At 38.0% G+C, this 22490-nt stretch overlaps 1 protein-coding gene across 1 annotated transcript in view; it reads left to right on the top strand.

Moving 5' to 3' along the window:
• The first annotated feature begins 1586 nt into the window (after nucleotides 1-1586).
• The window catches only part of LOC127624454 (serine/threonine-protein phosphatase 2A 56 kDa regulatory subunit epsilon isoform-like), a 31298-nt gene continuing 10394 nt past the window's right edge, over nucleotides 1587-22490 (top strand). Inside the window, exons 1-4 of the mRNA XM_052099282.1 lie at nucleotides 1587-2063; nucleotides 20564-20724; nucleotides 21616-21812; nucleotides 22005-22106. Coding sequence (XP_051955242.1) covers nucleotides 20568-20724; nucleotides 21616-21812; nucleotides 22005-22106 — 456 coding nt within the window. The 5' untranslated portion in view covers nucleotides 1587-2063; nucleotides 20564-20567. The remainder of the gene's footprint in view (nucleotides 2064-20563; nucleotides 20725-21615; nucleotides 21813-22004; nucleotides 22107-22490) is intronic.

Raw genomic sequence — 22490 nt, 5'->3', positions numbered from 1 at the left:
CACATGCAATAATTGGACCTAAAGAGCTGAGATACTCTTATAAAAAAATCTTTGTTTGAGTTCAGCAGAAGAACGTCATTCACATCTGGGATGGCATGAGGGTGAGTAAATGATGAGAGAATTGGCATTTTGGGAAAATTATTCCTTTATAACAAAATTTTCCCAAGTGTTATGCATGCAGTTTTTATGACCTCACACTAGGTTACTTTAGAGATTACATAGAAAATTCAGTCACTTACATACACAGGTTATTTAAAGGGATAGTTCAGCCTAAAATAAACATGCTCTTATTTACTCACCCTCATGCCATCCTAGATGTGTATGACAGAACAAGAAGACTATTGGTATGGTCAGCACTGTAGGTCCATACAACGCAAGTGAATGGTGATCAGACCTTTGTAGCTTCACAAATCACATAAAGGAAACAAATAAGTAATCCATAATATTCAAAATGTTTAATACATATCTTTAGAAGCAATATAATAGGTGTGGGTGAGAAACAGATAGAGAGTTAAGTCCTTTTTTTACTCAAATGTTAGTAAAATAAATTACTAAATAAATACATGGTGACCATTCCCAAAACCTAAATCCTTGATGTAAAAAAAGAAAATGTTTATAGACATGATATTGTGAATTGTTCACATCTTATCAATCAGTGCCCAATAAGTGCCAATTAGTTTATCTCATATTATGGCATCAGATAATGGAAGGTACAAACTTCAGGCACTATATCGCCACCCTGCGTTTGTAAGAACACAGTGCATCCCAGAGTAATGTGAAATTACTCTTTCCAGGTTATTAAAATTGACAATCGTAATATAATTATTTAGAAATCATGTAATTCACCACTAACAACATTTAAAAAACTGGTCTTAACGTAACTGCACTTCACCAGTTGTCAGAAATGTCTCATCCCTTATCCAAGTCTTTCTTGGATTCTCATTAATGCTCCAGTTGCATAGTTCAGGGCCATTTAATATCCTGCAACATTGTAGAAAAACAGCCACTATTTAAAATAATCTTAAGATTGTATAATTTAGTAATGGCTGCAATAACTGTAATAATTGCATACAACAGTCGGACAAATTTCCGGTGAGAGAATAGACGAAAGAAAGAAAGAATGAACGAGGAGAAACATCCTCACTGGTGTCATTCGTGTTATGTAACATCGAGTTCCAAGTGAGGAATCAGTCATTCAAGAGAGGAAAAATCCCTCAAATCCTTTTCTAAGAATAGGAAACGGCTGTGGAATCGTTTGCCTAGTTGCCTTTGGCCTTACAGGCGAAATTTATGTGTTGTAATATAATTAAGTTGAGGTAAATGTGGCATGAGGAGACCAAGGACCGAAGCTCGGGCGAGACATTTCACACCGAACGGGCATTTCTGGTCTTCGTCTTCATCCAATATCCACCTCAGACATTTTGCTCCGCAACCTACCTCCATCGCTTCTCGACAGCAATGACGTTTGACTTTCTGGGCGTGCCTAAAGCCGTATTTGATTGACAGCGTTTCTCAACCAACCAGCGCGTTCTCCCTGCAGAAAGCAACCAATCATTTGCTTGGTAGAGTAAAAACACGTTTTGTAATGCTATGTTTGGCGGTCTGTTTTGAGGCAGGGGAAAAAAACGGGAACAGAGCACTAGCGCAGCTTGCTAACGTTTACTTGTGTTAACAGGTTAGCAATTAATCGCTAGTTGAGGGAGTTTTACGAAAAGTAGGAAGACAATCTGATCCCAGTACCCAAACATCTGGGTATGTAGTCGGTCAGGGAATGTGTATGATTGTGGCTTTTGGTGTAGGCAGGGACGGCAGCTACAGGGATTAGCAGTGCAATGCTCGCTTACCTTTAGACGGCTTGCTAATTATCTCATAAACGGGCATTCTGGAGTGTTTCGATACGGAAGAATCGTCATTATTTATACGTGGACTCTTCCACAAGCCTGCAACCGGTGTAAATAGTCGGGTAGTGAAGCGTTTTGAGGTAACTAGCTCGCTGGGTCGCCTTCAAGTACAAGGTTAGCTGCTTAAAACGAGCCACCTGAACCCAAACACCATCGCGAGAGGTAAGAAACCCAAATAAACAATACATACCACCTTTTTAGGGATTTTATCATTTCTTCTTAAAAGTGAACGAATAAGCTTTGACTGAACGTGGATATCTAAGGTAAGTTAATCATTCTGGTCAGTTGATATTTATTGGCAGTTAAAGGCACGATCATTCAGAGGATTTCTTATTTATTTTTACATTTTTAAATCACGCACATTAGCGCTGTATAGGTAAGCATCAACGCATTCTGTCTGGTACAGGGGCACTGTTGTTAAAATGAGTTCACCCAAAAATGAAAATTCTCTAATTTACATACCTTCCAGATGTGTACAACTTTCTTTTGCTGAACACAAATGAAGATTGTGTTCAGCAAACAGATCTCTTCTAAAGAACTTTAAATCTTCAAAAAACACATAAATGCAGCATCAAATTAATCCATGTGACACCAGTGGTTAAATCTGTCTTCAGAGTGTGGATGAGAAGCAGATACATATTTAAGCCAATTTTTACTACAAATGTACTTTGGCACGTTCATGAGAGAACCAAGTTATTCTGTTTTCTTCGTGCATATTGTATTTAAACAGCAGCACAGTAGGTGGCAATATGCACAATGCCAATCAACAAAAACAGAAGAAGAACTCTTGTGAATGTACATAGGAGGGCTGTGTACATTTATAGTAAAAAGGATTTAAATATTGATCTGATTCTAACCAACACCTATTATTTTGCTTCTGAAGATATGTATTTGGACCTTCAAAGTTTTGGCCAGTATTCACTTGCATTGTATGGCCCTACAGAGCTGAGATATTCTACTAATAATCTTTGTAGTCTGCAAAATAAAATTGATATATAAATATCATGCACATCTGGGATGGCTTGGTGGTGAGTAAAGGGTGAGAGATTTTAATTTTTGGGTGAACTCTCTCTTTAAACGAGCACCATTTGTTTAATATGTAGTGACTTATGGTTAACTAATGGTGTGTCAGTTTCATAACAGAAACTGACACACATTTTACTGGAATTCAGTCATTGATTTTGTATTTCATTGTTGTCTGCTTTCGACTGTGTTGTGCTTTTCCAGGCAAGTCAACAGTCTTATTTATTGGCCTAGTCTTTCAGGCTCTTCGGAATGCAATATACTCCAAACCTGTTTTTGTTCCACAGCTGCAGTCATGCGTTTCGTGGACTGTCAATTGAGACTTGGATTCAATACAGATTTGTTGATTCCAACTCACCTGAACTCCTTGTTTTTGGCCTGTTTGTGTCTCAGTGCTTATTAGGGTTACTCTGATACCAAAATATTGTTTTTGGTATGATACCAACCCTGGTACCTCTGTATCAATACTTCGTTAGTACCGGTATATTGCACAACATTAGTGTTTTAAGGTGCTATATGTAAGATTGACAACAAGCATTTGAAATGGGTACTGCAGTCCAAATTCAAAATATTGTGGGGCTATTCCACTGTACAGTACAACTCGACTCATCTTTTGGGGTTTTCCACTGTGGATAGTTCCTGGTACCTGATACCACCTCAGTCGAGGTTCCAAGCAAGGTGAGCCGATACTAAATGTGACGTCAAAATCCTGCAGATCACTGATTGGTCAGGGAGAATCTTCACTACCAGCATTTTAAAGTTGGCAACAGCGATAGCAGTATCATTTGTTTAAGCGACTTTCGAATTGTGAAAAAAGAAATTGCTGTGCGCAAAACCATGCCTTGGTCAATAAACAAGGTGCAGGCGGTCCACTTGTTAGCAATGAGCGAAACTAAAAAGTCTCTCAGGAATTGTCTCAGCTGTTGGCCGCACACGGCTACCACCGGACCTACCAACAGTGTAGGGAAAAGTAAAAAAACAACTTAAAAGTGACTACAGAATCATCAAGGAAAAGTGGAAGTGGTTCCACCAAATGGATCTAAACCAGTGAGAAATGGGAGGGAGAATGCCCTGGATTCAGCCACGATAGAGAATGGTACATTTTGTTACATTATCTATATACTCTGCTTGAAAGCTTCACTTTATTTAGTTGACCAGCTACTGGAAGCTTGCTTCTAAAACAACCAGGCCAATTTAACTGTTGCACTTGTGTAAAATCACCATGCAACAACTGCTTTATGCAGCACAATGAGCTAGTAGCTAACAGCTAGTGGTTGTGTTATTGTTTTGGTCAGTTTGTGTCACGTTTAAGATGATGTCACGACAGTAGATGCAGCGCAACTATGACGATCATCCTATAATCCCACCCAGGTTGAGGGGCACTAAACTGCAACAGAAATGCAAGCTCAGAAAAGTAAAGTGTGTAGAGTTGAGGCAAGTCGAACCATAACGTGCAGTGGAAAGTGCCATTGGAGAGTTGTCTGCGCCAGACTCGAAGCTCATGTGGGTTGCCAGAATGTTGACATGCAAATTAGCCAACTCCGCATCCGTTTTAAAGGATTTCTGGGCTTTAAGTTTTCTCCATCTTCCAAAGGCATCTCCAATAGTTATCCTTGTTTTAGTACACCTCTGGTCTTGGTGGTTATTAGATGGATGGCGAGGCTTTTTAGGTCGGGTGGAATCTGTTATCTCTGATCCAGTTTGTTTGCTGGCTACCATGGCTGCAGCACACAGTGTTGTTTGCCTGCAAACTTGTTCAAATCTGGTCGAAGTACTATTGGTGAGTGGGCAGTGGGCTGGATCACACAGGCCAAAACATAAACAACGTCCAGCTTGGAATGAAAACTTCAAAGTAGAATATACTGACTGTAGCATGTTTCCTAATTCTCTAATGAAATGTTATGGTCATTTTATGAATTAATACAATAAAAATATTACTTATAGTGCATTTAAGAGTCAGGATGCGTTTTTAATTTATCAAAGACATGAATTCCATTAGAAAGTGCCATGCCTGATCATCAAAATATAGCCATTCTCCAGTCTCATTTGTTTTGTTTACAGAAACTGCTCAACAGACAGAACAGGAAATTAGCATATTCAGTGGTCTAGGTTTAGGCTCAACAAACGTTTCTGTAAACTTCAGCTTGAGCGATGTGTGTGAGAAAGTCTGTAAACCTCTAAGGCTGTTTGTAATCCTGCAGACATAAAAATTACCTGATTTTTGTTTTAAGTAATTGTTAAAGAGTTGAATGCTTGACTACTCAAAATACACAGATGGAAAGTTTCGCTGTCTTTAGGTGGAAAAACCAACTATATAAAGGTTGTAATTTGAGTCAAAGAATCCAATAAATGAGAAGACTCAGTTGTGTTTCAGGGCCTTCCTTATAAAACAAACACACAAGCTGTTTCTGTCTCGGAAGGATGCTCTTTAAACCACAGGCTTATGAAGTGCATTATGCTTTGTGAAAGGATTCTCAGAAAAAAGATTGACTTCATGTTGCAGGAAAGAGTTGCAAGTGCATTCATTGCGAGGCAATTATACAATTATAGTGGAAATTTAAAGCCATTATTTGGAGTCGCTTAAATTGTAGCCTAATAAATATTTTGGCACACTTTTGATGCTCCCTGCTGAAAATTAATCCTCATAAAATTCATTAATAACTACTTGCTTAATTTTCGTATTGGAAATGTAACCAACTCTGAACAGGTGCTCTTTAATTTGCTGACAAATTAGAAGTATTCCGTTTTCATTGAAATTTGATTTACACCATACCATCAAACATGTGGTCAAAACATTGTAAAGATTGGAACGTTTTCAAGTGGAATACAACAAATATTGTCACTTGCATACCACACATATGGAGTAAAAGCCTAGAGAAAGTAGTAAACAGCTGTCTTTATTTATTTTTCCATTTTCACTTGTAACTTGAAACTTTTACTGAATATAAAAACAGCAGATATTCCCAATTATTTAAAAAATAAAAAATGCTCCCTTGACCAAATACAATATGATGTATAGATCCTAAATTAATCTTTGAGAAAATGTGACGCTATCTCAGATATATTTTTTGCCCGCTTGGGGATGGTCTCTGGATACAAATTGGACCAATCACAGCTGTTGTGGTCTGCATCGACAGGTTAACTCCATCCGAAACCAGGACAATTATGCATATGGAGGTAGGAAGGAACCAAGGCACATCCAAATCTAATGTTCCTGTCACATCTTGTCTATTGAGGCTATGTTCAGACTGCAGGCAAATCAGATTTTTTCTTAAATAAGATCCTTTCGGGGAGACTATCTGCACTATTAATTGCAAGTGACCAAATCAGATTTGCATGTTCAGACATAATGCAAGATCTGCATGGGTTGCTTTGGTAACGACGTAGGCGTAACCACGTGACGATGCTTTCAAAACAGATGTGGGAAAAATGGAGGTGCATCATCTCACTCTCCAAATAAACGCCCTGTCCAGTTGCAGTACAGAGCTCCTCCTTTGCACAAGAAAAACTCAGTGATGGAGGATACTGGTAAATATTATGATGTTCCAAGCTGCAGTCACCTATTTATTTTTTTTTTTTTTACATCATCGTTGTGTGTCGCATTAAGAGTGACACAAAAGACCATTTGAAATCCGAATTGAGCAGCCACACCATCCGGACTGAGACACATCTGAAGAAATCTGATTTCAATCGCATTCAATCCAGTCAGGCTTCCTAAACAACCAATTGGCCTGGTTGCTAGGGTGGGTAGTGTTATGTTGGCTTAACTTCCTCGTGGTTGCAATGATGTGGTTCTCGCTTTTGGAGGAATGCGTGGATGCCGCGGAGAATAGCGTGAAGCCTCCACCCATGCTAGGTCACGTGATAAGATGCACAGATTGACTTTCTCAGATGCGGAGGCAACTGAGATTCGTCCTCCACCACCCAGATTGAGGCGAGTCACTACACCACCACGAGGACCTAGAGCACATTGGTAATTGGGCGTCTCAAAAAGGGGAGGAAAAAAAATCCTTTCTGGAGGTACCTTCATAAGCAAATGCTGTCTATTGAGTCATTGACCGATAGGGCAGCGATGGTTTCGGATGCAGCCATTGTTAAATTTTTGAAGAGGTGCACATCAGGATATGGCAAATTCTACACTGTAACTGCCATAGTTATACTTGGCCTATGGAATAGGTTTGCCACAGAAGTGTAAATTGGCCTTAATGATCTGCAGGAACATCTTGTATTGGCTAAAATCATTCTGTTTATTAAGTCAACCACAGTAAACTCAGAACTAAAGAGGTGTTTATGATCAGAGTAAATAAAGGCTAACCTGCATATATGATCACTTTGCCACCTCAGGAATGGGACAGGTGCATGCATTGCTAGGGCATTTTATGGGAGATTGTCAGTGCTCCAAGGTGTTTGTCCGTGAGCCAAAGCTTAACAGAATGTGGGTCATGCTGCACCACAATGATCCTAAACTCTTAAGTAAATATTTAACCAGGTGGCTGAAGGGAAAGACATTTCATGCTTTAGAACCGCCAAGTCTTAAGTTGAAAATTCGTGGCATGACATGACGTGAGCAATTGTTGATTGTAAGCCTAAATCTATTTCTTTAACACAAGAAGGTGATCTCACTACTTTTTTTTTTAAAGTTAAATTAATGCACAATCTCTGATTGTTTGAATGTTAGCACAAACCTTGTCAGTGCAAGTAAAGGTCTCACATTTGAAACCTTGAACGTCTAATAAACAACTTGGAGTTTTGAGAGTTGATTTATAATACTCTGAGGTAAATTGGGAACAAACCCTGCACCGTTGTTAAGAGTACAGTGCTTTGTTTTTCAGCACCTTATATCCCTGACCCATCCTGGCAGTCCGATTAGGCCATATTACAGTCACCATAATGGTAACTAACCCTCACAGAATGGAAAAGCAACAGGCTCGTCTTCAAATAACTTTTTACATAATGGGAAACCTCAAAGGTCTTATGCATGGCCTTAAGATCATTTGTTTTTTAACAAGGCATGTACGTAAACATGTACAGGGCTCGACATTAATGCTTGTTCGGGACAAGTGGATTTTTGAAGGGGCAAGTGAAAGGGAATTTTACCTGCCCCACCACACAAGCAGACTGATTATAACGTCAATACCATATATATTTCTAATAGCCTAGGCCTGTGTCACGTATTTGAAATTTCATATTTTTATTATGCTGTTGAAAGTAATCAAGAGCACATAATTTTATAATTTGCAAGCGATCTAGGAACAGCTGCAACCTGTTTAATTGAAAGGCGGCTGTGTATGTGCTGAACATGCACGTGTGTTCCAAATATGCTCACGCTAATGTGCGCCTGAACAGTCAATGGCGAAAATGCCCGTGTAAAGTGGTCAATGGAAAGGAGGCGGCGAGAACCGGCTTGATAATATAAATAATAGTTTTAATGACAAACTAAAACAGAAACACACATGGCGGACGTGTCCGTAAACGTTCTCTCTCTCCCGCACGATCCTCTGCAGTCGAACTTTATCCCTCTCGGAGGCTTAATTAGCCTAATACGGGATCGGATGTGTAGGATCACGAACCGGACCCACACTCCGCCCTGCCACAGCCCATCTTTGTGAGGTATTCATGTAAACACAGAGAGTGAAGGAATTTTTATTAAAATGTCAGACTTGTAAGTATAAAATGTAAGCTAATAGACCTGCTGCTGTCTACTGTGTCATAATAATCAAACAAGCATAACAAGAAAACACTCACTGCTCTTGACTGGGTAACTTTAGTAGTTTTAAAAGTATTAATGTATTATAATCATACATTGAAGACCAGAAGTAGTTTTATGTTGCATTTCATTCTGAATGTTTACTTGAATACTTGACAGCCTACTGATGTTAAAAACTTTCAAAGCTGTTAAAAAAGCACAATGTTCTTAATTTGGATTTTTTAATTATTTTTAATCTATTTATATTCATTGCTGTCATTTGACAACATGTAAGCATAATGTAACTAAAAAATATATTAAGCAAACTGAGAAAGGGGGCCTCCTATCTATCTATCTATAGTTTATTGTAATTTTTTGGTATATTGTGCTTTATCATTTTAATCAAATTTGAGGTTTTTAAAAATTTACAAATTTCACATTCTATAAATTTATGATATATTTTTAAGAATGAGACAAGCTGTTGTCACTGTTTGAAATTTCTTACATTTTTAACAAAACAATTCACAATGTAGGAACTTAATAATGGTAATTATGGGTCAAGATTGTGAAATTTGGTTGCCAATTAATTGTCAAACAAATAATTGCGATTATGACCCATTTACACTCACCTAAAGATTATTAGGAACACCTGTTAAATTTCTCATTAATACAATTATCTAATCAACCAATCACATGGCAGTTGCTTCAATGCATTTAGGGGTGTGGTCCTGGTCAAGACAATCTCCTGAACTCCAAACTGAATGTCAGAATGGGAAAGAAAGGTGATTTAAGCAATTTTGAGTGTGGCATGGTTGTTGGTGCCAGACGGGCCGGTCTGAGTATTTCACAATCTGCTCAGTTACTGGGATTTTCATGCACAACCATTTCTAGGGTTTACAAAGAATGGTGCGAAAAGGCAAAAACATCCAGTCCTGTGGGCGAAAATGCCTTGTTGATGCTAGAGGTCAGAGGAGAATGGGCCGACTGATTCAAGCTGATAGAAGAGCAACTTTGCCTGAAATAACCACTCGTTACAACCGAGGTATGCAGCAAAGCATTTGTGAAGCCACAACACGCACAACCTTGAGGCAGATGGGCTACAACAGCAGAAGACCCCACCGGGTACCACTCATCTCCACTACAAATAGGAAAAAGAGGCTACAATTTGCAAGAGCTCACCAAAATTGGACAGTTGAAGACTGGAAAAATGTTCCCTGGTCTGATGAGTCTCGATTTCTGTTGAGACATTCAGATGGTAGAGTCAGAATTTGGCGTAAACAGAATGAGAATATGGATCCATCATGCCTTGTTACCACTGTGCAGGCTGGTGGTGGTGGTGTAATGGTGTGGGGGATGTTTTCTTGGCACACTTTAGGCCCCTTAGTGCCAATTGGGCATCGTTTAAATGCCACGGCCTACCTGAGCATTGTTTCTGACCATGTCCATCCCTTTATGGCCACCATGTACCCATCCTCTGATGGCTACTTCCAGCAGGATAATGCACCATGTCACAAAGCTCGAATCATTTCAAATTGGTTTCTTGAACATGACAATGAGTTCACTGTACTAAAATGGCCCCCACAGTCACCAGATCTCAACCCAATAGAGCATCTTTGGGATGTGGTGGAACGGGAGCTTCGTGCCCTGGATGTGCATCCCACAAATCTCCATCAACTGCCAGATGCTATCCTATCAATATGGGCCAACATTTCTAAAGAATGCTTTCTGCACCTTGTTGAATCAATGCCACGTAGAATTAAGGCAGTTCTGAAGGCGAAAGGGGGTCAAACACAGTATTAGTATGGTGTTCCTAATAATCCTTTAGGTGAGTGTATATATTGCTTGTTTTAGGGCTATGATGATTAATTGTCTGTTTTAGGTGTTTCACGAATATGTTGATTAATTACCATACAAACTCTATTTGTGCTTCATGCACACAACAAAGTAATTTATACAAATGTAGCTTGGGTCATGTAATAAAATAATGATTTCCTTTTCAAGCTTAAAAAATGTATGAATGATAGTCAAATATAACATTTTAAATAATATTTTAATGATCAAAATATGTCTAAACTAAAATATATATCTCTCTCTTATTTGTCTGATTTTCTTTTTGATCCATTTTACTTTTTTAATGTTCTGTTTTATTTTGTTACCAAGCCAATCTGTATAGCTATTATATTATGCAATAGTAAAATATTTCACTTTCACACATTATTTTAAGGTTCTCTAATTAACTCGCAAGCCCTTATTTCTCGTGAAGTAAGACTTTGAGATTCTGTTTCTTGCATTTTATCATATCCACAGAAATAGAGCAGGGCATCTCCTCTGTCAAACTGCGTGTTATTAACATTGCGTGAATAAACCCACAATGACCACGGACATTTGACATGGCGTTAAGTGAAACGTTTTGCGTTCACAAAATTAATACGTTTATACCTTGTTTATATTTTCCCGGGAGTTTGGCGCAAGCCTCTGTAGATGGCGTGCACATCAGAGCACTTGAGAATCAAATCAAATCAAATCAAATCACTTTATTGTCACACTACCATGTACACAAGTGCAACAGTAGGTGAAATTCTTGTGTGCAGTTCCGAGCAACATAGCAGTCATGACAGTGACGAGACATATACCAATTACAATAAACAACATACTTACACAAAACAATTTACATATCAAATGTACACATACTTACACAAAACAATTTACAAATCAGATGTACACATACTTACACAACACAATAATTATATACAATGCAGAATATACAACAGAATATACAATACAATACAATAAGTGGGAGTATAAGAAATATATATGTGTATATATATATATATATATATATATATATAGCAGTTGTATTGAGGAGAATATGTTGACAGTCCAGTGTGAGATTATAGCTGAATAAAGTGCAGTGCTAATTATTGATCCTGATAGATCAAGAGTTCAACAGTCTGATTGCTTGGGGAAAAAGCTATCATGTAGTCGGCTGGTGCGGGTCCTGATGCTGCGATACCGCCTGCCTGATGGTAGCAGTGAGAACAGCCCATGACTTGGGTGACTGGAGTCTCTGATGATCCTCCGAGCTTTTTTCACACACCGCCTGGTGTATATGTCCTGGAGGGAGGGAAGCTCACCTCCGATGATGTTCCTGGCAGTTCGCACCACCCTTTGCAGGGCTTTGCAGTTGTGCGCGGTGCTATTGCCGTACCAGGCGGTGATGCAGCCAGTCAGGATGCTCTCTACAGTGCTGGTGTAGAACCGTGTGAGGATGTGGTGGTTCATTCCAAACTTCCTCAGCCGTCTCAGGAAGAAGAGGCGCTGGTGAGCCTTCTTCACAACGGCCCACAAGAAGTGGTTCATCTTCACTGGCTCTCAAGAGAGCTGCTCTTGTGATGTCTGCGGTGCAGTTCCCTGAGATGCTCGGAGTTCAACTGAATGAGACACAAGTGCTTTTACCTGCACGCCCATGAGACAGCATGCAGGGAAAGATTTTTATGCATTTGGCAGACGCTTTTACCCAAAGCGACTTTCAGAGCAATTATTACAGGGACAATCCCCCCGGAGCAACCTGGAGTTAAGTGCCTTGATCAAGGACACAATGGTGGTGGTTGTGGTGATCGAACCAGCAACCTTCTGATTACCAGTTATGTGGTTTAGCCCTCTACGCCACCACCACTCCAGATGAGGCTTAAAGGGCACCTATTATGCCCCTTTTCATAAGATGTACTTTAAATCTTTGTTAAAACATTAGTTAGTTACTGAGTAGTTGGCCAGGTGATATGACCTTACCATTTATTCTATTTTCAGATTGGTGACAGCAGGGATTACTATATGAAATTTAACTTTACTGAAACATGGGGCATGTATGTTCATTCAATACATGAGTTGCTTTGCTGATGACAGAAGGAACTTCCCTACACGATGTGGCTTTACCTCCAAAGTCCTTTTAGTTTATGAGTAGATTTATCACAGCCTCTAAATATAAATCTAAATATAACCATCTACTACACCATAAATTGCTAATAATGATCCCACAGTTTATAGTACTTGGCAAGTTAGGCCACATTAAAAAGTTAATAGAAAATTATGTAATTACCTGTCGTCTTGAGCGTAGATGTTGTCAAAGACGTGTTCTGTTGAGCAATGTATGCTGGATTGCATTTCTCTGTATGTCTTCAATTTCTTCCCATTTCTGTGGAAAAGGGCTGAGGATGGAGCGAGATTTCAGAGTACCAGCTTAGACCATAGGGCACCAACATTCAGATGGGTCTTGCTTATTCATTGTCAGTAGATTAGATGTTCTTTATTGGTTGAGGTTTGGTGGTCATTCATACATTTATTTTGTAAGTTGTCATAAAGAGAGCACTATAATTTGCTGAGTAACTGTTGCCGAGCTCTCTTGTTAGCCAACACCCATGCAGAAATTCAGAAAAAAGCGAAAGGCCCAAGCTCATTAACCTTGATGCCATAAAGGTTCACTATGATTTGTTTGGTGTAGCTGACCCAGTGCTGAAATAAGCCAGTTTTCAGTAAAATCAAACGGAGCTAAAAAATAAGGATGCTCTGATGTTTTACATCCTGTGCCGTATTTATTTATTTTTGACCAAAAATGTGTCATTTTAAGTTGCGTTATAGTTGTATAATTTCCAGCTATGTGTACTAATTAAAATCCTGTTTTTTTTTGTTTTTTTTTTACGTAAAATTTATTTAATTTATATAAATATTTTTCTGGCACATTAATACATGCTAAAATCGTATTTTTATATATATTTTTTTGTATAGTGCTTTTCACAACACCGTTTCAAAGCAGATTTACAGAAAATCATGCTTTAACAGAAAATGAAACCGTTATATCTACAAAGTCTTTTACAGTTTGATAGAAATATGATTGTAAATTGTGTCCAAAAAGAAATAATAATAACAAATTTAAATAAAATGTGTAGGCTTTTATTTATTTATTTATTTGAGTTTGATTTTTTACAAATCTGACTGGGCCTGCAGAAAAAAACCCTTAATGTTGTGTCCGTTAGTAAAGAAAGAAGTATAAGCCTTTGTAGCAACAAGGGATGGGCATTTTGGTAATTTTAGTCTGCTCAAGCAAGTAATTAATCGAGTACTCTGTCAGGCTATGTCAGACATGCGTCTTTGGCTGCTGCATTGCATCTCGTTGTTCCACTGTCTCACCTATTTATTGTTGTAGGGTTTTGTAATGTAATCTGTTATAAAAAGATGCCTTAGCCTCTTCCCAATCCTGTAAAATTAGCCTAAAACACCTAATCAAGGCATTCCCAAAGTAATTTTAAAGCTGTTCTTGAACCGTTTGGTGTAGATACATGGTTCTGGTCACATTTGAAAGGGGACACTCTGAAGTTTTTTCCCCAGCAGTCAGAATTACTGTAAGTGTTACTGATTTTGAGTAATAGAAGTTTGAACACAATGAAATAGAAGTTTGTTTTCCGCCTGAAATTTTTTTTTGCATACAGATGCCTGCAGATGACTATAACTTGTAGCTATTAGCTTGAGAACACAATGGGATCACAGCATGAAGCCTTACCTAGTCCAAGTTCAAATGTTATAACAATACCATAAAAAAATTAATATTTTACACGTTTTTCTAAGGGTACACCCAGGCGTTTTACAAAAGTGCCTTTTGGATACTCCAAAAGGACCCTTTTGGTAACCTAGGACAAAAAGGCTACTACTTTTGAACGCTTCAACGTACAGTCATAATTTTGGGCTCTAATGAAAGATGACACTTAGAGCTATCATATTCCATATTCCAGATCCACTATTAGTTTTGCTGACACAGAGTAACTGATGCATAAACACATTAGAGTGCCTTTTCCCTTCTTGAAACTAAATGTTGTGCATATAAAAGAGTCAAAACTAGTGCTATGGTGGACAATTTGTTTATATAAAAAATACATACACAAACTATTTACATGAATTTTTACACAAAGTATTTACAAACCATTATAAAATTGTACATGTTTCTAGCAACATGCCAGTCATTGTAGCAGTCACATTTGGGTACAAAGCACAAAGGCACATCACAGGAAGAGTACTTCACTGGTGTCTTTGCATGACACTGCCTGCACTTCAGACGACCAGCGGTGCAAGATTTGGTGATGTGCAACGGCCTGTGATGTGCTCTTCGTGGAGCAGGAGATACGGGTCTGGCTGTGGAGTGAGACCCCAACTCTGCCAGCTCCTCAGCAAGGGTCTCTCTGAAAGCCCTCCTCTCTTGATGAGGTGCTGTCCTGCTGCTCCACTTTATGTGGCCCGCATCCGGCTCCCAATCGCTATCTGATTCAGTGAGAATAAATAAATGTAATTTACAAAGCTAGACACAACTTTTCCATCTTTTCTGTATTATTTATATATATATATATATATATATATATATATATATATATATATATTAGTTTTTCTTTTCGACTGTGTAAATATGTATTATTGTATGTATATTTACTGTAAATACTGTATACTTTGCCAATGTACTATGGAACAAATAGATGGGCCTACACCTCCCCCATGAATTCAGCATTGTAACAAATAGATGGGCCTACACCTCCCCCACCTCCCCGCATTGTAACAAATAGACTCTCAAACACAACATATATTCTTATTTTCAACTTATATTTATTGATTTATTGATATATATATTTCAGCGTCCATTTATTTATTTATATATATATATATATATATATATATATATATATATATATATATATACATATTTACAGTAAATATACAAAACATCTATATAGCATGTCAATAAATCTGAAACAAACAATGAACTAAAACCTCACACACGCACAAACAAATACAAAAAACGCACAAACGGTTCAAACACTCACTGAGGAAACACACGACAAAGGGTAATTACAAAATGTGTATTCATTATTCAAACTAAAGCTTATTTATGCGGAATATACAGTAATATATGTTATAAAACACAAGAAAACACTTACTTGTCCAGAGCAATGTCTCATCTCTCCATAAACATTTCCTCTGCCTCCGAATTATCCGTATTGTTTTCAGAAATTTCATCTCCAAACTCTTAATTTAACCTTCTTATATCACATCCTGGGGTGAAATCCTGTTTTTCGCATCTGTTTCACCATATTTAAATCGCCAAATGTGTAAACGGTTCCAAAACAGCTCTCCAATACTTTTACGCACCGACGCACAAAACACTGGGTAATGGCAAGGCAATTTTGCACACACACATTACAGAACCATGCTCTAATCTTCCCACTAAAGCTGCATATCACTGTTTTCAGAATTTCATTGGCTATACGATGCGTCAGTCATTTCCACTCTTCGATGTAATTGGTTTGATCAGTAAACAAAGGAAAGTGGGTATGCCCTTACATTCGACACAGACTGTGGTTGGGTATTGAAGGCTTTGGACAGGACATGGAAGCTCCTATTGGGTCAAATGAGGTGTCAATCGAAAGGTCAGAGTGCGTGCTTCCATTTTGATACCGGATATAGGAAATGTTTACATCTGAACTGAAGTTATTACCGATAATATGTGAAAGTTTAGGTACAGCTGCCAGGTGCTTTGAAGTGATGCAACAAGAGTCTGTGGATATTTATTGATGTAATAATGTGATTTGGACTAAACATTTTACTTGATTTGATCATTTGGACATTTGACAATGAAACAACACCGTTTTTGTCGGGACGTTATGGATCAGTGGAAAACTATGATGCTTCATAGGTGAGTTGCCTAAATTTTGTTATTGGTTGTTTATATGTTGGTGGTCTGACAAAGATATAGATTGTACCTGCTGTTGTGATTGTATCTTAAAATGGTTTATATCAATAGAAAATCAAGAAATGTAGCTTTCCAAAGATATGTGGCATGTGTACCAATGTAACACACAGCAGTTTTGTTTATCGCATACTTTTATTTTGTACATTTAAGGGCCCGTCCGCGGGCTGTGAATTCTATCATAATCAAAAAAGAATGCATCATATTTTTTCATTCAAGACTTGCTGGCCAACTCCGTAAAAGAATGGCCAAAAAGCATCATGTAATTGTTAGTATGTGTGCACCATTGTTTTCATTGTGGCTTGCTGAACCATGTGTTTGCAAACTGCGGTTGGTTTGACTGGAGATGCAATAACCATCATGTTTTTAATATACAGTTTGAAAAGTTGAAAATAGTTTTGAAGACCCTGCATTTTGTTCCATTCAGCTGTGCTCCGTCTAGGGCACAGACACTGCAGAACGGAAGGTCACCTTTGTGGACCCCCTGTAGAACAAAGTATCTGCTCCTGCTGTGAAATTAATCAGCTGTCTGTTACACTCCTCTGTCTCCAAACATAGCAGTGTCAGGATGTTGATGTTCTAGCTGAATAGACAATGCAGAACAGCTTATCATTTACTCATCATTTACACACCACTCGAGTTGTTCCCTAATGCCTAGATTGCTAAACACTGCTGTGCAGAGTTGTCACCTCCTCATCATCATCATCATGTGCTGCTGCTTCTCCACTTCCTGCTCTGCATGGGTGGAGTGCTTAAACCCGCTCACTTCCTGTCCCAGCCAGCCCACTGTAATCCATGTAAGCGGCAGTCCCGTGGGTGTGTTCTGAGCTCTTGCGTAAGGGTGAGAAGCCTCAGGGAACACCAGCCCCTACAGCTGTATGTGCCTCTGATCTGCTTAAGCACATTGTAATCTATGATGCCCCACAGGTGTTTAGCCATTTAGAATTTGAAAGGGCAAAATGGGTAGAGTTTAGGGGCTTGAGTGCATTGGGTGAGGGCTTTACTTGGCTCATAATACTTTAATGTTTCATGTGCCAAATTCTGCTTCTTCCAGGCTCATGATGAGGTCCATGTTTTTGTGACTGGAACGTTTCCTTTGTGCAAATTATGTGGAATGTTCTGTCTACCTTTCAATTTCTATATCCAAAATGTTTTCACCTTTGCATTGATGACCATTACAACAAACAACACATCCATGAGAATGACATGCATTGTTTAAGTTGAAGCTGAAGTGTGTGACATTTTCAATATTAAAGTACTTTTTTCCAATATTAAAGTACTTTTCCTATACAAGCTTAATGGGACAAAGAATATAGAATTTCAAAATATTGCGAACCAAAATAATTACAAACCAGATAAAGACAAAATTGAATTGAATCTTCTGTCACCAAGACAAATTCATTGTATGTGTAAGCATACTTGCCAATAAAGCTCGTTCTGATTCTGATGCAGCCTATCTATATGTTAATTAAAACCATAAAACCACACATGGCTGTCCCTTGTACCTTGTCATCCTGGTTTATTTGTTTATGATCTTTTCTGTATATGAAAAACTGAACACTGATAACACTGCATCATAAACATCACACACATTCTGTTTGGGTATAGATGACAAAGTTTAGAGCACCTATTCACTGTGAAGTGCACAGCACATGCAGACTATACTGTATAAGTATACAAGTAAATTATAGCCTTTTGCTGTACAATAAGCCCATTCATTAAGCCATATATCAAACTGCTATAGTCCGGAAGTGAGAAGCTGTCATCAAAAATATACAAACTAAAAGTGCTTCATTTGTTTTTCCGCCAAAAAGAAAAGCTCAATTTAAGTAGACGAGTGAAATTGAAGAATTTGCAACAACAATATATTACTAATGTATTGTAATTTTTTTTTTATTTAATGTAGTAGTAATAATTTATACTTAATATATCAATAATAATTACATTATTATTGCTGATGAATTATTATCAGCAATAGTGCTGATGTACTGAATAAAAGCTTTTATCAATGCTTCCATCAATGCTTTCATTAAATCTGTGATGCTCTGCTGTACAGCACTATTTGACAAAAAATAACACCAATGTCAATCAACAGCAGAAGGGGCGTATTCTGAAAGCTGCTTGAAAACAATGTTTATTTTTGCAATTCCATTCAATGGCACAAGTTGCACAAATTACACACTTCGGCTTCAAGTGATTAGGCAGCAAAATACAGAAATATAACTCTAATATGACACCTTTGTGCTGCCCTTTGTTGCACCTGTGTGTCTCTTGAATTGAATGTGCAATATACCTAAGCACCTTAAGATGAAGGCTGTGGATTAAGTGCATTAACTTGCATTCTTAATTGCATTTTCCTTTCATTATTATAGCAAATAGCATGACTAAACAGGTGTGCTGAAACTGGTTGTTGTAATACAGAGCTTCAATGAAGGCCTCAATAGTGTGGTGGCTTGTTGGCTGTGAAGGACAAATTTAAATAACACAAAAATATAGTCAATCTACGAGTACATTTACGTGCACAATAAAAGTTCGATATTGGTCGGATTAAAGCAGGCCTATTGTTGACCAATTGGCATTATCTAGTTTGACGATTTGCATCATCATCACCTCCTCATCTGATGGTCTTATATTTTTGCGATTCGATTGTGCATGGTGTCATGTATATTTGGAAAGAGAGATTAAGACTGTAGCTTGACAATGCAAAAGCCAGCTGAGGTTTGACTATAACTGCCCATGTAAACGTACTCACTGTCAAGATAATCTGAACTAATAACTTTTAATTCATTACATTCAGATCAATGAGGTCACAGATGTTATGTATGAACTAACTTTTTGCTCTTTTGCTTAACTTTTTTTTTTCCTTTTTTCTTTTCTTCCCAATTTGGAATTCCCAATGCGCTTGAAGTCCTCATGGTGGCGTAGTGACTCGCCTCAATCCGGGTGGCGGAGAACAAATCTCAGTTGCCTCCGCGTCTGAGACCGTCAATCTGCGAATTTTATCACGTGGCTTGATGAGCATGTTACCGCGGAGACATGGCGTGTGGAGGCTTCAAAAATTATTTGGCCAGTTCATGAATAATTAATTCGATTTTATATGATTTATTTGAAAGTATTAAAAGAACAGTTTCATGTCTATCCTTGTATTTTTTCATCTGGTTAAGGGTGATAAGGGTTTTAGAAAGTAATTAGTAATGCAATTACTTCAGACAGAGTAATTAGTACATAATCTAATTATACTGTAGAAGATTTAATTAGTTTGTAATGAATTTATTTTTTAGAGTAATTTATCCAACACTGACTGGTACTCAGTCCGATACCATAAACCAATACCATCTGATGTACGAATGTCATTACGTAAACATTCAGCCCACAAATTAAAATCACGTTATGTCCTAGTGAGATTTAACTGCAAAAACTGTGATTTAATTAGATAAATACATAGTTTCCATGTAATTCAAATGTGATTGCTTGTGAATTTGTGGAGACTGTGTTGTGCTGATGCCGGATGCTCATACCTGTAAAGCTTCTCCTTGGCTCATACAGGTAAAACACCATCATGAGCATTACACGCTCTGTTTGTAGCAGTAGGACTGTAAACGGAGTCCAAATTCACATTGTAGCTTGAGGCACATACAGAGTACATACTTATTTAATTAAACGGCAGCCTTTTGCAGTTTAATAATCACTTTTAGTCTCGTAGTGATCAGCTTTTCCAGAGTGGGAAGTTGCCATCATAATGTCAGAGCTCCTTGGCCAAAACAACACAGAATCACTTCAAAATGTAAGCTCTGTCAAAATAAAAGCTACATTTATAGGAGAAAAGTGTGACAGAAATATATCACTACTGTACAGTTATGTAATTTTCACTGTAATAACTACTACTTATAATAATAAATCAGAAGTAATTGTATTATACTTAAACAGTATCTAACATCTGTGATGCTGTTTTGCAGTACTTTATTTGACAAAATATAAAGCCAATGTTGTATTTTGGATTGTGCTATAAAGTTGATATGGAGTTAAGAAAAAAAAACGTATTGGAAAGTTCCAAAAATGAAGTATGGTATTGGGACATCCCTTAAACACTGGTTTGAATCTGTACATGTAACCAGCTGTCCTCTGTTCATTTCCTCTCTCATATGAACACATCTTGTCCCTCTTGCACAGGGCTATGTCTTCAGCAGCCACTACGCCCCCATCGGTGGACAAGGTGGACGGCTTCTCCAGGAAGTTGGTCAGGAAAGCCAGGCAGAAGCGAGCACAGAGCTCATCTCAATTCAGATCTCAGGACAAGCCCATCGAGCTGGTGCAGCTGCCGCTGTTGAAAGGTAGGCAAGATCTATTTTCACACAGACACCTCTACATGGCCAGATTAAGATTGCGTTTGGTGATGTCAGAATGCTTTAAACTATTTTAATTCAGATGTGATAAGAGCAGATAAGGATGGTTTTACTATGATAAAGAAAGAGAGCCACACACTGAATGCAGACAAACCTGTCTGTGTTATTTCTGAGAAAGATTCTTGGGATTGTTCTGTCAGGTTTTTGTGTACAATCCCAGATTTTTTGATGAACATGCAGTTGCCCTAAAAAGTATTTGGATGTTTAAGCCACACTTAATGTATGAATTTCAGTGCAGAGATAATATTAAATCTGCCACAAAAAAAAAAAAAGTTCTAGTTTTCAGAACCATATTGACTTTTCTGAGACATTCACTATTTCTTTTAAACAGCTGGTCTCAAGATAATTTTTAGTAGGATAAGTCAATATCCCTCTGGCAGAGTAACCACATATGTAGATCATCACGTTATCTATTGACATGTTGCACTTATGTTTTGTGGCAGCTGTCAATGCTCTTTAATTTTGTTTACTTTTTATTAGCAAAACCTATTTCAATTGGGCAGACCCTTCAGCCATCCGAACAGAGTTGTGAAATTCCCCCAAATTCTGTCTGAAAGTGACTTTAAGGGTCATTCACACAGAACACATTCTTGCATTTCTTCTGTGCGTACAGACAGGCGTGTTTTGGATATTGCGTTGTGTAATGCTCCATGTCAGCACCACTATTTTAGGCCTCTTAACACAACACTACTTAAACGTGAGACAGATTACAGTAGGAATGTCAAGGAGATTGATGCAAACCAGTTTTGAAATTTACGTTTTAGTGCTACTGGACTGTTCTACATTAAGCCTCTCTCTCTCTTCTACATGGATGTGTAGATGTTTCTGCGCAGGAGCAACCAGAGTTGTTCCTCAAGAAGCTGCAGCAGTGCTGTACTCAATTTGACTTCACGGACACACTGTCTGATCTCAAAATGAAAGAGTACAAGCGATCCACCCTTAATGAACTGGTGGACTATGTCACCGTCACCCGGGTCTACCTGACTGAACAAACCTACCCTGAGGTTGTCAAAATGGTGAGAAATCAACAACATAACTAGTGCACGATTTGCCTACTTAAGATTAGTTGTGTACCATGTGATTTTAGTTAGATTTGATTTAGAAAATTTTCGGATAAATTTCCCAATTACTGCGATTGTCCAGTTTAAATTACATGTATAAGGATACATTTTTAAATACCTTGTGTTTCTTCTGTTCATTTGTCACAGGTGTCCTACAATATTTTTCGGACTCTTCCACCTAGTGACAGTAATGAGTTTGACCCTGAGGAAGACGAGCCCATGCTGGAGGCCTCGTGGCCACACTTGCAGGTATAAACCCACAGCCAGCAATGAATCATTATAAATGCAGTAATGAATCACACCTTCATAGTCAGAATGGGAAGTGTAAGGAATTCATTGATTCTGATTTAACTATTCCAGTTCCTTATTGATTCCAGTAACAATTATTTAAGTACCTTCAAGGAAGAATTATTTGGAAATAAGTAGTACAATTCTGATTGCATATACTGCTCTCAGCAGCCTGTTGTCAAATGTGTGATGAGATCATTTCAGATTTCTACAGAGCAGATATAACAAATCAGAAATAAATGTAATACTATTCTTATAAAATTCCACCACGAGGACTTGGAGCACATTGGGAATTGGGCATTCCAAATTTGGGAAAAAAGGGGAGAAAAAAGGGCTTTGCAGACC

This window comes from Xyrauchen texanus, chromosome 30, assembly GCF_025860055.1.
Source record: "Xyrauchen texanus isolate HMW12.3.18 chromosome 30, RBS_HiC_50CHRs, whole genome shotgun sequence".
Classification (NCBI taxonomy): Eukaryota; Metazoa; Chordata; class Actinopteri; order Cypriniformes; family Catostomidae; genus Xyrauchen; species Xyrauchen texanus.
This window is presented reverse-complemented; position numbering and strand designations above follow the sequence as displayed.